This window comes from Ooceraea biroi, chromosome 8, assembly GCF_003672135.1.
Source record: "Ooceraea biroi isolate clonal line C1 chromosome 8, Obir_v5.4, whole genome shotgun sequence".
NCBI classification, from domain to species: domain Eukaryota; kingdom Metazoa; phylum Arthropoda; class Insecta; order Hymenoptera; family Formicidae; genus Ooceraea; species Ooceraea biroi.
Genome location: NC_039513.1, coordinates 7,871,259 through 7,886,741, shown reverse-complemented (window position 1 = coordinate 7,886,741; position 15,483 = coordinate 7,871,259). Strand labels below are relative to the sequence as shown.

The 15,483-nt window shown below is 48.8% G+C and overlaps 2 protein-coding genes across 2 annotated transcripts in view; one reads left to right on the top strand and one right to left on the bottom strand.

Annotated features, from left to right (window-relative positions):
- The first annotated feature begins 4,816 nt into the window (after nucleotides 1-4,816).
- Nucleotides 4,817-11,220, top strand: LOC105275715. Its single transcript, XM_011332771.2, has 3 exons — nucleotides 4,817-4,922; nucleotides 5,184-5,264; nucleotides 8,281-11,220. Exons 2-3 carry the CDS (start codon nucleotides 5,223-5,225, stop codon nucleotides 9,985-9,987), a joined length of 1,749 nt encoding a protein of 582 aa, XP_011331073.1. The 5' UTR covers nucleotides 4,817-4,922; nucleotides 5,184-5,222; the 3' UTR covers nucleotides 9,988-11,220.
- Nucleotides 10,685-15,483, bottom strand: part of LOC105275714 — a 24,935-nt gene continuing 20,136 nt past the window's right edge. The window contains exons 5-8 of the mRNA XM_011332770.2: nucleotides 14,932-15,054; nucleotides 14,637-14,851; nucleotides 14,112-14,495; nucleotides 10,685-14,027 (exon numbers count right to left, since the gene is read on the bottom strand). Of these exons, the coding sequence (XP_011331072.1) occupies nucleotides 13,428-14,027; nucleotides 14,112-14,495; nucleotides 14,637-14,851; nucleotides 14,932-15,054 (1,322 nt within the window). The 3' untranslated portion in view covers nucleotides 10,685-13,427. The remainder of the gene's footprint in view (nucleotides 14,028-14,111; nucleotides 14,496-14,636; nucleotides 14,852-14,931; nucleotides 15,055-15,483) is intronic.

The window sequence follows — 15,483 nt, the reverse complement described above, 5'->3', positions numbered from 1 at the left end:
TGCGAGCGCGACGCAAACGTCGTTACGGATAATTCGCGGCTATTAAGGGGGGAGCCTGCTTTAGAACGTTGAAAATAAGGTATAATTTTACGAATTTTTTTTGGAGAAACTATACAGCGGATCATTATAAAACTTGGATGCATTTATTAGTACATGTTTAAAGATAAAAAAAATTATTTTTTGATTTGAATATATCGCCTGTAGAGGTCGTCCTGGAGGCATCTTAGTGCAGCCGGCATTGTAAATTGGTGAGCATTCTCCTGCCTCCAAATTTCATCCAAACTGAAAAATTGAAATATTTTCTCGTTATTTATGAATTCCCATCGTCGATGAACCTTTAATATTCATAAAAACATTAAGTTAAACAATTATTTTTGCATGAAAAAGTTCAAAAACTTTGCCTAAAAATCGTACTTTTGTGTTCTAAGCTCCACCATTTTGGCACTTTTCAACTTTTTTCTTCTCTCTCTGGTTCATCGACGATGGGAATTCATAAATAACGAGAAGATATTTCAATTTTTCAGTTTAGACGAAATTTGGAGGCAGGAGAATGCTCACCAATTTGCAATGCCGGCGACGCGGCTGCACTAAGATTTCTCCAGGACGACCTCTACAAGCGATATATTCAAATCGAAAAATCATTTTTTTTATCTTTAAACATGTACTAATAAACGCATCAAAGTTTTATAATGATCCGCCGTATAGTTTCTCCAAAAACAATTCGTAAAATATACCTTATTTTCAGCGTTCTAAAGCAGGCTCTCCCCTTAAGCGCTCTCTCGAGTCCGGCGGACGTACGGTGGCTAACGAGCGACCGCGTTGCACGGGACGTAATCCAATCAGCGCTCTACGTCACCGATTAAGTTATTAGAAGTAGGTCGTACGCGTCATCGTTAATGCGCTAATAATGGCCAGGGAACGCGGAGCTGATCGAGAGAAATTGTACGTTGCGCTATGGAAGATGCGCCGCGATGCAGCCGGCCACGTGGCGACCGCTTCCATTCCCCGGCGCATCCCCGGTGACCGGCGAACGTCACGGCGGCGAAACGCGATCTAACGTGTCCGCGCCTCCGTAATATCGGCGTAAGGACTTTTCCGGGGTTACCGCACTCTCCACGCTACCGTGACAATCGCGAGCCAGCGATTAATATTAATTGTGTCACCGCTTCCACACGACGCGGACGGAGAGCGGCCGCCGCATTGCCGATTAAAATTGCACGCGCGTTAATTAAGGAACACGCGTTGTTTCGCATGCCATTGTGCACACGGCGCAGTCGAACGAGGCTGAATGTATTAAAGAAAGTGGACCGTGACTCTTTTACGATATCTGCATGAACTCGCGCGCGTTTAAGACGAAAAAGCGAGTTCACAGGTTTCGGAAGAATGCATTTTGAGAGAATATTTATTTCTCTGTTAAAGATTGATCTTTGTAGTTTGTACGGATGTACACTCTGTTCCACAAGAGCGTGTCGATCGTATCTTCTGAAAAAAAGAAAATTGTTCAAAATTAAACTTATGACCTTGAAATATAATCATTGCACTACAATGCATTTACTTAGTGCGTTGTCCAGTCGCCATCATTGTCGACTATGGCCTGGCACCGTTTGGGCATACTTTCGACGCGCGCCACGTTCCGGCAGGGCATCACTATTTTTCACGTCGTTATATTTTCTCACCCATTTCTTAACGAATAATACTGACTTGCCCATGTAGCGGCTGGCCGCTGCGAACGACATTCTGGATGGCTACAGGGGAACACCGCTTCGAAGCGGCTAGCGTATGCTGCGTTTATTGCCGTTAATGTCACTTTGCACACAGACAACAAACCACACTACCGTTTTAACCTCAAAGCATTAAAGCCAAGTGTTCAGGGAATCGGAGAAGCCGAATGTTAGACAGATGCATCATCTAGTGACGAAATTAGGAACGACACGCTCTTGTGGAACTAAGTGTATACATGCACGTGGCAAGTGATACGCGCGTGCGATCGATCGAGCCTCTCGAGATTGCGGATGCAATGGAGAAGCGATCAAGTCGTCGGGCTACTTCGTTACACTTGATTACCATGCGAATGCCGTGTCGCGGACGAGCAAGACAAGTAATACGAATCGCGTGCCCGCCTATCGCTATCGATCGACACTAATAGACACGTCGTCACGATCAGGTGTAACCCGCTCCATTTCAATTTATCGGCGAGATTACCCGCAATCAAACGATTAGGCTGTATAGTTGCAACAGCTGTAGGCTAAAACAGGCAAGGTAACAGAAATTTATCGACGCGACCATCGTGCACTCCTTTCCCGAGAGTTAACGTTACATGCTGCACACAATGGGAGGTCCCTGAATACGCGGTAAAAATGGTAATCAGGAAAGGGGGGCAGAGGAGACAGAGAAGCCGGTACGCTCGTCCTATATGGGTCGCTATTAGGTGCTCGTTATGCGAACGCCCGATTTCGGAATTATCACACCGACGGAACCGTTATATGTATTTGGCACCACGCCACGTCTTCGGCATACCCGGTTTCGTGGTTAACGCGGAAGGAGACGCGCGCAAACAGCCGCCGGTGATTTTTTTCGAACGCAGGCAGCTCGCTCGCAGCAGGAGGAACAGGTGTCGCGGTTTATCGTGACACGAATTGTAAAGGCGGACTAGCAGCGTGATATCTGATACGGGCCAATGATATTCCGCGGTCCTCTTCGCGACTATTCCAACGGCATGCTCGCGATCGTTAGTTCCACGCGTTAAGGGGAAGCTGCAGTTGCCAGTGAACTATTTTTTCACTGTAGCGATGGTAATTGCAGTTTCGAAAATTCTCTTTATTGCCTGTGCAGAATAAAAAACCCTTTTCCACAAATGAAGTATAGATAGAAAGAAAGCCCGCTCTACAGGACTTTATATTCAAAATGGAGAAAAGTTAGAAAAGACAAATGCAAGTTTTCAACTTTTTCCCATTTTGAATACAAAGTCCTGTAGAGCGGGCTTTCTTTCTATCTATACTTCATTCGTGGAAAAGGATTTTTTATTCTGCACAGGCAATAAAGAGAATTTTCGAAACTGCAATTACCATCGCTATAGTGACAAAATAGTTCACTAGCAACTCCAGCATCCCCTTAAGGCAATCATAATTCGCAACGCCCTTAACCGTCTCTTGATTACGGGGTTAAAAGTATTTCATGGCGACACTGATCGAGGATTTCATCATCCAAGCGTTCCGTCACCTTCGACGAGATCAATTAGGCCAGTGCTCGGTCTATCGCTAAAATTCAATCGCACGTGATTCGTCGCGCATCGGCCCACATTCCGGGCTCGCAAATTCGTCGGAAGACTGGCAGTCGCGCCTCCCAACCGGTTGGTCCTTTTAACTTCGGTTCCACGTGCGGCCGCGCGCCGATGTCGGCGGGAGCCTACTTGCCTACATTCATAGAGCGCCAAAGATGCCACCTCGACACGCCGGCACTGCGCGTTATCGCACAGGCGTCTCTTGCCTATGCGCCGTCTCGCCGGATTTTCTCTTTCGTGCGCGCGCGAAACCGGTCACGCCGTTCGCCATCGCGCTGCTGAAGCCGGAAACTTTCGGACTTCGTGTCGGAACGGCCTTTTAATTCGCAAGCCGGCGTGATCGCGCGATACGGTTCAACTTCGATCGAAACTTGGAAAGCCGCGGCCGATAAACATCGTGAGCGGGGAAGCAGGTTCTTTATCTGCGCCGAGCGCGGCTTGTTAAACTCGACGGTTCGATAACGCATGCGTTATCGTTCGCGCACACGTCGCGTTCATTATGCATGCCGCGAAGAAGAACGTGCGAGTGTGCGCAGGCACTGAACACCGAGTTCCGCCGAGTCTCTCTCGCGCGAGAGATATAAAGAGGGAGCGTTAAAACGCGAGATACTCAAGCGCGACTATTAGATAAATTAGTACTTGTTTGCGGCGTAAATTTACCTACCCCCCATTTGCGTGACTACCTTCTCCATTCGTGTCTCAATTTATGTCTGATAAAAACCTCGACGAGCATTTCATTGCGCTTAAATAAAACCAGTCCCGAGGTATCAATTATTCCTCCTCTTTTCGTTTACACGCTTCCTCGCCTGTAAAGGCACTTGTTCGGTCCCCGAAAGAAAGTTGCCTTCGGAATCCAACTTCCGTTCTATGCGCGTGTATGCGGAGTAGCGGTACGCGGCAGCACGCTACTTACATCCCTTTCCTCTCGCGGATACGATCGAGGATCGGATACGTATGACGAAATGATTTTCCGGCGCCTCACTATTATATTATATCTCATATCGCGTCTGCGGGAGAGATCCGTGCCGCTAAACATCTGCGTTGGACAATTTGTCCGACAGCTTGCGCGAAACGACGCGAGCGCGTCGTCCTGTTTCCGATTAACCGCGTACCGACCGCGCGCGAAACCTGCAGGAGCCTGTATTTCTGCAAATCTAGTGAATTCGACGAGTTCTTTGGCATTTCGCACGCGCTTGCGACGAGGTAACGGAGCGAAAACTCGGACATTCGGAGGAATCTGGGACAGGTGGCTTAGTGGTTCGCGCGAGGGGAGCGTGTTACCCGATAATTGGCGATTAAACACGGACGAAACGAGCGAAACGCGAGTTCGACAACGACTGGCCCGGCCCGCAGACGCATCTTGCAAGATAGCGGAAATGAGAGCTGCGAGTAACAGCAACGGTCTATCCGGCGACTTTTTTACGCTCGCCGTAAAGCTCGCTCCAACCGCTATCCTCGATGCTGCCTCTCAAAGGCTTCTTCTCTCTAATCGCAGATTTCGCAAAACTCTAATTACAGGTCACGCTTGGGTCGGTGGTTACCACCTACGAAAAGATATTGTCCAGGATCGTTACCGCGATTCGCCGTGAGAGTCGGTTTAGTGGTACGACCGGAATACCCAATCGCGCTGCTATCATTACAGGTAGGTCGACGGAATTGCCAGTTTTGTGCAAATCACCTCAAAAGTCGCATGTTTCTCGAAGAACGTTTCGATGACACATATACAAATGCGTCAAGGATTTATTTGATATGTACATTTGGTGTTGTTAAGCTTCAAGTTCAGAAATGAAGCTCAATAAAGTAATAAAGCACTGTGTGTTATAAAACGAAAATTCAATTAAATCACGCCGTGCTTTAATAATAAGTTGCCTCAATGCAGCTACATGAGTCGTACTCTTTGCAGTGATACGAGTAGCCGTTCCACCGTGGACGCCAACGCGGTATGCAGTTACGCATTTACGTCCTAGCCTGTCTCCTGTTGGGGGTAAGTGAATGCGTTCTCTACTTTGCTCAAAGGAAAGTTCACCCCTGAAAGAATCCTTGATCTATAAACCATATCTACGAGTCACATGATTGCGCGTTAAGGGGGGAGTCTGCTTTAGAACGCTGAAAATAAGGTATATTTTACGAATTGTTTTTGGAGAAACTATACGGCGGATCATTATAAAACTTTGATGCGTTTATTAGTACATGTTTAAAGATAAAAAAAATGATTTTTCGATTTGAATATATCGCTTGTAGAGGTCGTCCTGGAGAAATCTTAGTGCAGCCGCGTCGCCGGCATTGCAAATTGGTGAGCATTCTCCTGCCTCCAAATTTCGTCTAAACTGAAAAATTGAAATATCTTCTCGTTATTTATGAATTCCCATCGTCGATGAACCAGAGAGAGAAGAAAAAAGTTGAAAAGTGCCAAAATGGTGGAGCTTAGAACACAAAAGTACGATTTTTAGGCAAAGTTTTTGAACTTTTTCATGCAAAAATAATTGTTTAACTTAATGTTTTTATGAATATTAAAGGTTCATCGACGATGGGAATTCATAAATAACGAGAAAATATTTCAATTTTTCAGTTTGGATGAAATTTGGAGGCAGGAGAATGCTCACCAATTTACAATGCCGGCTGCACTAAGATGCCTCCAGGACGACCTCTACAGGCGATATATTCAAATAAAAAAATAATTTTTTTATCTTTAAACATGTACTAATAAATGCATCAAAGTTTTATAATGATCCGCTGTATAGTTTCTCCAAAAAAATTCGTAAAATTATACCTTATTTTCAACGTTCTAAAGCAGGCTCCCCCCTTAAGCGTGCCAAAGAGCACGTCTGCTACGCGCGAGATTAACGCGGAATAATCGGGCCACGTTCTCCAGTCGATGATCGTAACGGCGTCCGGAGACGAAGGCAAGACGATGAACGAGATTCGCGAGCGATTCACGGGTACGGATCACCGGCTCGGATCTCGTCCGGACGAGATCACTCCGGGGGCGCTCGCACGGCGCGTCCCCCCGGCTGAATCCCCCTCTTCCGAGCGAGGGGGGACGGATAGGTCGGCGCGTCTCTCTGCGTAGGTAATTGCTACATTATAACCCAGATATCGCGCGGCGTGTACGCACGCGGCACGGGCAATGCCGTTACCCAGTGCTCTGCTCTGACCCAGAGCTAAGGGCGACTCGCACCCGGCCCGATGTCTCGAAATGGCGAGCGGAGGAGCGGCGGCTCGTCCCGATCCGGCTCGTCCGCCGTCTACCGCGGTGCCGAGTAACGTTTCATCGCACGTCGCTCGGGCCCCGCTCTCTTGCAAGGTGGTGCGCAAAAATCCCGCGCGTCCAACGACCGGTTCTCCGCGGGCGCGCGCTCGCGCGAGTCGCGAATCGGTGTATCCTTCCCGTCCTGCATTCCTGTGGCCCGACACGATTTTCGATGCGCGTGATGCCCGCGCGCGTCTTCTTTATTTTTCGCTCAGCCTCTCTCGCTCGCCGATTATCGTTAGCCTTATAAGAGAATGCGGGATGAATGAACGCGTCGGCGAGGGTACCGTCCGGTTGCCGATATTATCGCCGATCTGTCTTTGGAAAATCGTTACGTGTACATGCGAGAAATTGTATTCGATCAGTCGTCTCGCGTGTACCTAGAGCGAAGCTTTGTATCTCGGCGAGATAATTAACGTGACAATCTCAATAACGCTATTTGTATTATAATATTAACGTTTTCATATTTGCCGCTCCCGTTTTGTTGGTTTGAATAAAAGGGACCAGTGTCAAACCACCGCGCCCAAAAGCGCCGAGCAACTCCGACAGTTTCGATGGAGCGAAACAGATTGTCGGAGAACGCTTGACGTAACGTAACGTGGCACGGTTCACCCATTCATGGTGGACCGGCAGCAGACCGTGGCGCGTCTTCATCGTGGCTCTCGGCCTGAGAGCCGAGAGATCCATCGCGAGGTCCACGCAAGTGACTCAGTAGGCCTCCGTCGAATTATGGGACGCGCACACCGAAGATCCATGTCCACGAGACAAGTGGACGGGGCACGGTGGATGTGGCAGTAGGGGGCAAGAGGGACAGCCGCCGAACGTGTGCGCGGAGCTGGCCGATTGACCCGCGGCTAAAGACACGGGTGGTCCGTTATGCCCTAAGGTCACGCGTGACGCAATCAGCCACTATAACGTACAGTTCTATACACACCGACTCGATGCTCCTATTCCGTCACGGGCCCCCTACCCCACTACTCCCCCTTGCCCCCTTACTCCTCCTTACCGGCGTTTCGATCGGATCTTCGAACTCCGCATTCGTTGAATACCCTCGACGGGTTTGTCGCCGACGGCTGCTCGCCATCGTCCCCCCTTGACCCTCGCCTTACCGCCCCCTCCCCAAACCTCCGTGCCGTTTGTCGTCGCCTCCGGCTGTCGCGCCACCGGAAATAACTCTTTCGACGATCGCTCCATTTGTCCGGCCCGATAATCGAACGATCGAGCCCGCATCGTGTTCCTCGGCACACCGCGATTCCGTCGAGCTCGACACACTTAGGTTTCTCCATTGAGCGCGTGAGAAACGGATACCGTTGTGTGGCCGTTTTTTTTCTCCCCTCCGGTATACTTATAAAAATCGGTATCTAAAGTAACGTTCGCATAAATACCGAGGCGATTAGTTCTAAAAATAAGATTGGCAAACACGAAACCCCGACGTGAAAAACGCAGCCTAGTTTGGTCAATCGTAAACGCACGCCGAATGCGACATAAATAATTAATGATACGGAGAACAGCGAAGACGCGCTACATCACGGCGTCGTAAATACCGCGACTGGCTTTCTATAAATCTAACAAGTTTTCGTACATGAAGCTAATAAATTTTAAAATCCTAATTTCACATCGGCCATACATTTTAATAATATTTTTACGCCTTCTCATTAATTTTTGCCGCTTATTGTATACTTTTTCTGAAATTTGCGACGAGGATGACGAATCTGTTCGTCACAGCGCGTGATCGCTCGTGTTCTTACAGCTGGCTCGAGCCGAAGAGGTAGAAGTCGTGGAGGCGATTTCGGGGGAGGACAATCGGAACGAGAACCCGGCGCTGAATCGGCAAGATAACGAGCTGAGCAATTCCGATCAATTGGCGTTGGATACCATAGCGGACAAGGATGGAGGAGCGAACCACTACAAAGCAGGTCTTCGGGGTCATCCTCTGCTACCACCGGGCCGAGGCGCATTAGGTCTGCCGCGTCCGCATCACAATGTCGCTTATCACGGCCCGCCACCGCCTTTGCCGTCTTCTAAAACGCAACCGGAAGCCATGGACAAGATCTACACAACTGGTGGCGGTGTCAGCACCGCGATTGGCGTCGAGCCTTGGCCGGCGCCAACACCGGACATGCCGAAGATCGTGTCGCTGGACGTAAAGTGCGAGAAGAACCTGATGAAGGTGTACCTAGGTTTCGACAAGCCATTCTACGGGATAGTGTTCAGTAAGGGCCACTACAGCAACGTGAACTGCGTCCACCTGCCAGCCGGGCTCGGTCGCACGTCCGTCAACTTCGAGATCAGCATACACGCGTGCGGCACGGCCGGCAACACGGAAAACGGATTGTACGGCTACGGCGCCGAGTCCGGATCCGGGACGTACTTCGAGAACATCATCGTGGTGCAATACGACCCCCAGGTGCAGGAGGTCTGGGATCAGGCGCGCAAGCTGCGCTGTACCTGGCACGACCTGTACGAGAAGTCGGTCACCTTCCGTCCGTTCCCCGTAGACATGCTGGACGTGGTGCGCGCGGACTTTGCCGGCGACAACGTGGGATGCTGGATGCAGATACAGGTTGGCAAGGGACCGTGGGCCTCCGAAGTCTCCGGCCTGGTCAAGATCGGTCAGACGATGACGATGGTGCTCGCTATCAAAGACGACGACTCCAAATTTGATATGCTCGTGAGGAACTGCATGGCGCATGATGGCAAACGCGCGCCGATACAGCTGGTGGACCAGCGCGGCTGCATCACACGGCCGAAGCTGATGTCGAGGTTCACCAAGATCAAGAATTTCGGGGCCTCGGCGTCAGTGCTGTCGTACGCCCACTTCCAGGCGTTCAAGTTCCCGGATTCCATGGAGGTCCACTTCCAGTGCACCATACAGATCTGCCGGTACCAATGTCCAGACCAATGCTCGGAATCATTGCCGCTGCTGGAGAGCCAGGGTCTCCTGGAGGGTCATCATCATCATTCTCCTGCGGGCGGTCATCCCGACGTTGGATACGGCGTCCCACCACCCATCCCGCTTCCATTGGAGGCTTATCTACAAGCGGCGGCCGGGCGACCTCGCGATGAAAGAAGGAGGAGGTCCCGAGAGATCCTGCACAACCCGCAGAAGGCAGTAGGTGTGAATCGGATCATCCGAGTGGTCTCGACGGGTGACCTGACCTTCTCCATCGACGAGAGCAACGGTTCAGGCGAGCTGAACACCGGGCCGACGATGGTGTTCCCGCAACGTCAGGAGAACGCAGCTAGCTCGACCATGATCTGCATGACCACTCCCGGATTCGCGATTACTCTCATCGTCCTGCTCGCCGTCCTGCTTTCCTCATGCGTGCTGTCGGCTTACCTCTTTATGCGTCTCAGGCCGTTCTCCGCGAGGTCCAACAAGTCCGCGGCGTTTTGCAACTCCGAGCGGAGCGACGCGGCCAAAAAGTCCTCGTCGAGGACGTGCTTCTACTCATAGAGATATTCGCGATTGCCGCGAGTCACCCTGAGCTCCGGCGATCCCGATATTTGCGCTCGGAAGAGGGGACCGTCAAATTGCACGGCCCTCTTCCCCGAAACCGGTTTACACGCTTCTCTGCGGTATCGTTGAAACGTCGTTGGAGGTCAGTACGTTCACAGGGCGAATGCGGTCGCGCAGGGATAAGGAAATCTGTCCCCGGCTGCGGGCGCGTCGCCACGTGAAAAATTATCGGTGAATGAATAGCGGTGGCGTTTGTACTTTTCCATTTTTTGAGATACCTTTGGCCATTAACCGACAGTATTTTTCTGTATGTATATATCATATTTACGCGTGCCTGGAACATATTGCAATAGTGAGTCGAACGCGCAGCGGGGCATTTTTTCCTCTCCTCATAGGGGGACCAAGAGAATTTCACGTAAACTGGTCTTCGAAGTCGCGAGTCTTCAGCTCTCGTAGAGGCTATCGAGTGTCGCAAGCACGACTCTACTACACAAAATTGCGTATCCCAGACCGAGCGGGATGCCAGCCGGCAGCATTATCGTACGATAATGCTGCGGTGCTCGTGTCACTTTCGTTTCGCTTCGTCTTACTGCCTCCCTGGAGTTGTGCTTCGTCATGGAATAAAACTTAAGCTCAGGCCTTCACAGGCAAATATAGGCGATACATCGAGAATTTAGTCAAAAATAATCAAATCCGTTCTCTACTTTTGCGTTTATTACTTACGTATTTGTATTTAGTATTCTCCTTTGGTTTTTGGTATCTGGGACACTCGTTTAACAATGGTTATCCGACATGCGATAACAATAAGGCTGAAATGTCAGGAAAATAGCCTATACTATAGTTATATCTAATTTAATATATAATGTTATATATAATGTTATTGTTAATAATATTATATTATTATTTATTTATTACATATCTCTCTCTCGAAATTCTTCAAGGTAATTTACAGGCAAAATCCTGTATACTTTTTATACATGACGCAAACAAATGAAATAAAGTCACAAAACATGATAGATATTCTCCTTCAATCATTAAATGAAGTAAATTTACAAAAGATGTATAACGTAAATCACAATGCGCCACGATTATGAGAATTTTTATATGCAAAAGTACTTAATTGTTTAAGTATTACTTTAATAGTTATGTCTAACTGGCGGAAATGAAAAGTGCCAAAATGTTGTACCTTTATTACGTAAATCAACGAATAATAAATTACACAGTAATGAGTCACACACAGTCCAATTATCATCCCTCGCGTTATTGCGACTAATATAGATACTGTTAAGACATTTTGTTACAAATAAAAAATTAAGAGAGGCAAGTTGAGCAATTTAATAAGTTATACGCAATCGCGCGCGTGCAGTCATTAGTTTATACTTGCAGCGTAAACTAGCATTTAGTGCATAAGATAGATCCACATTGTTTTAGAAATTGCGTACTTGCATCGTCGCGTAAAAATAAATTATACATCTCTTTCGTAACATTATTAATCGATTAGAGAGATTAAAGTCGATCTATTTGTTATAAAACATATATTACAATAAAAAGATCAGATTTTGTGAGAATAAATTGTAATCAGGGCTCAATCTTATATTCAAGATCGTATAAAGATATTTATTGCCATTATTATTTATTTTGTATTAAATATTGTATTAAATAAAAAAACATGATAATCTTTTAACTAAATAGAGTTGTATTATCGCCCTACTTTTGTTCGAACGTTTTCTATTCGCTGTCAGGCGATGCCACGCTTTTATCTAATTTTCAGTGCCGATCGTACGTATGCCGCGCTTAAATTAAACTTGCTTAATCTGAGCGTATGACAAATTTTTACACGTGTATACATGTACGAATAACTTAGGATCTAGTCTTAAATATTATGTACTTGGCAACTCTTGTAAGTTATTTGGACGAGTAAGCAAGTGAAACTATTAATCATTCGTCCATTACTAAAATTCGTTCGGATTAATGAGTGCTCGTGAAAAAGAAGGATGGGACTCATAAAGGTGGTAATATAAAATACGACCTTCTCTTTTTCGATATCCATGCCGTGAGTATCTTTAGAGAATGTCATTGTGTGCGACATCTCAGCATGGACGCTTTCAGTGCGCTTACTTACGTATACAGGTATAAAAAAATTGATCGTAATAAATCATCTTTGTGGCAATAGCTTACGTAATGTGCTATGTTCCGCGACAGTCTATCCACACGTGGAATTTTAAGGAAGAGACAAAATGGATCGTAAACTCTTCTGGTTTACGCGCAAGCCCACGAGACGTGCAAGTTTTAGAAGATGAAGGAATGGTAGATGCGATGGGAATTAAATATTTATTTCCTTCACGTCGGCTTTCTCAAGAACTGTTAACATACTTTATACACATCTGCCCCACATCCATGATAAATACTACTTTAGCCTCCTTGGAGCAAATGAGCATCTTCTGTATGAAGAGAGCGTTGTAGAACCGGGCGGCTCGATATCCCCTAAAAGACTCGTACAAACGATAGAATAATATCTATTAATTATCTAAATAAAAAGTTGTTCAGATCGTGAGCGATGCCTCGTGTTTCGTTGTCGACTCGGCAAACGGAATCTCGAGTGCATCATCTTTAGAAGACGATAATTTGACACGCCGGAACAATCATAGCTGCATGATATTTTTGTCATTTGTGCGATAAAATATTATTCCTATAAATATACCACTAATACAGTAATTACGATTACTTCCAATATTATTCTCTTAGGTTACTTTTTCCACGATATACCCACGATTTTTATTATTAACCAAGGCACCAAAACCTCCGCGAAAACACGATCCACTCTCCGTCGACAATAAATCACTCGGAATTGTTCTCGTATTTTCGCAGATCGAATCCAACTTTTGAATATTTCCGATAAATGCTCGTTTAGCGTGTCTATCCGGTAATTTCGTAACGTACATATATAACGAATAATATACGTATCTTTTTCAGTGCAATATATTTTATATATTTTTTGCATTTCGATTTTTCACGGTGTGTCGTTGAAATAATTGGATCAACAGATTTATTTATAAGGGAAGCTCGTAAATCAATTGAAATTCGATGATGTGTGACGTAAAAACTGAGAAGCACCGCGTTACGAAAGTCGCGGAATAAACGCGCTAAAAGCGGATTAATCGCGCGTATGCCGGAGACTCCTCGGCGGCTGCGACTCGCGAGAGCTCGGTGTCGTCGCGCGACTCGCAGGAGGACGCTCGGACGTGCCGTTAGTCTTCCTCCTCACGTCTACCCGCCGTGTCCGCCCGGCGAGACGATTGTTCTCCCAGTGTGTAACCGCGCGCGGCCCCTCTTACGCACTTACGATACTTTGTACAGCGTATTATTGCACATTGTCTCTCCTCAGACGCAGCTAGCCTACGCGTCTCGAGCGCCCGGATGCAGCGGATTCAGCGGTGTCAGCCTCGCTCGGCCGATGGATCCGCGACCTCCGCCGAGGCGCCGCTCGTTGTCGGCTCCTGCTGCAACTGCTCGGGATGATGAGCGGGTCGCGGCGTGCAGCGCACGCGAAGCAGACCGTACGACAACCAACCGTTGTTGTTGTTGTTGGCGTGCACGCCAGTACGATTGGCCTTTCCGCTGCCGGTCGCAGCGGCCATCTCCCGCTGCGCTTGCAGCCGGTGTAGCATCGCACCGGCGACGAGGGCGGACACCACCGCCGAGAGCGCGACGACGATGAAGAGCGCGCTGAAGCCTGGCATCGGCAGGCAGATCCCGTAGACCACCTCCTCGCGTATCCTGCCCTGGAAGACCGTCACTGCCTCGGTGTGCGCGTCCGGGCTGAACGCCAGATCCGCCTCGGAGATCACCTCGTAGATACCGCTGACGCCCACGTCGGCGCTACGCGCCTTCCGGTCCGTCACCGTCATCGAGCGTCTTCGTCGAGTAGCGGTGACGGCGAGGGGTGTCACTGGCGACGCGCCGTTGTCCTCGAGGTTGCGCGGTCCATGCGGGAATTGTTCCTGCTCGCCATCGTATCTGGTTACTCGCGGCGGTTCCTGAAGAAGAAACACGGCGTGAGGTACGACAGGGTGGATTGGCTGTGACGAGGGTGCGAGTGTAGTCCTCCCATAAATGTCTACCATAAACGGTTTCGTCAAGTCAACGTCATCGGGATGGACCTCGCTGTCGTGATGGACCTCTGTTACCGTTGGCGGTAATCGATTGCTCGTCTGTGCCTGCGCTTTCGGAATCGATTTTTCTACGTCTAGAAAGTGTTCGCCGATCGATGCCACCTCGTCGCCGTTCTGGATGACATCCTCGTACGAAGAACCGTCGCCCTGCTCCGCGTTGCCATCCGCATCCTCGTTGTCTCTATCCGCGCTGCTATCGTCGTTGGGGATGATCGAGTCTGCCGTGCTTTGTACGTACTGCGGTCGTATCTGATCTTTCCTCTCTTGGATGTAGTGAGCTATGGAGCCGCTCAGCTGACAGTGATCCAGGCAACCGTGTCGACATATCTCCACCTTTCCGCAAAATAACATTTTCAAGTTCGTTAAAATCGGCATGCAGATAAATTGTTAGCATTGCTAATCTTACCTGTTAAGAAAGAATCGATATCGTTACTCCAAAACCGGATTTACTACAGAGATATGATTCATCCTTACCTTGCATTTGATATGAACGCTCAACGCGTCCGGGAATTTAAAGGCGTGGAAGAAGGCGTAGGTGATGACGGTCGCGCGATCGTCCGAGCCGCGCGCTTTCAGGAACCGGCTGATCATCTTCGGCCTTAGTACGCAGCCGAACTCGTCGCTGAGCTGTATCGTGTGACCGCCGCCGTCCGAAGCTACGCATGACTTGACCCGCATGTCGAACTCACCTGCGCTCAACAAGAGAAAATTACGTTAGCCCCTGTGCTATTGGCCAGTCACCCGGGAGAAGCCGTTGGGAGCTCGTTACCTCGGTAATCGTTGATGGCGACGACCAGGGTGAGGGTGGAGCCGAGCGGCACGATCCCGGACACGGGTGGCGCCCACGGACCCTTGCCGTGCTGAATCTCCATCCAGCAGTCCACGTTGTCGCCTGCAAGAAGCAACGAAGGCATGTTGCTTGCGATGGAAACGGAGGAATCTCAAAAGGACGCGTCGCACGCGTCACGTGGCTTCAGATCGACGTTGGTTTGATACACGGTCAACGGTACGATTCATCTCCGGATAACGTCTCTGTTGCGGGACGCACGCGACAGTGCACCTCGCCTGCGGGCACTGGATCTGATTTACATGTTGCCGCGTAAACTGAAATTAACCGGTGACCGCGGTCCCACCCGCGGTCAACCGCAAACGGGTGCGCGAGCTGCGATCCCCCTCGCCGTTCGAAAGGACCGACCATCCTCGTGTGCGCCCCGCTTTCGCGTAGAAGACAGTTTGCCGGATCGTTGCACGTGCTTGGATATTTAGCCGCGACTTTATTGAAAAGCCTGAAACGCGCGCTTGACCGTATCCGCTGTTTCAG

Excerpts from the sequence above, each read along its gene's own strand:
- LOC105275715 (XM_011332771.2), top strand. The coding sequence starts at position 5,223 with ATGCAGTTACGCATTTACGTCCTAGCCTGTCTCCTGTTGGGG. Across the intron at positions 5,265-8,280 it reads TAGCCTGTCTCCTGTTGGGG|CTGGCTCGAGCCGAAGAGGT; the intron begins GTAAGTGAATGC and ends GTGTTCTTACAG.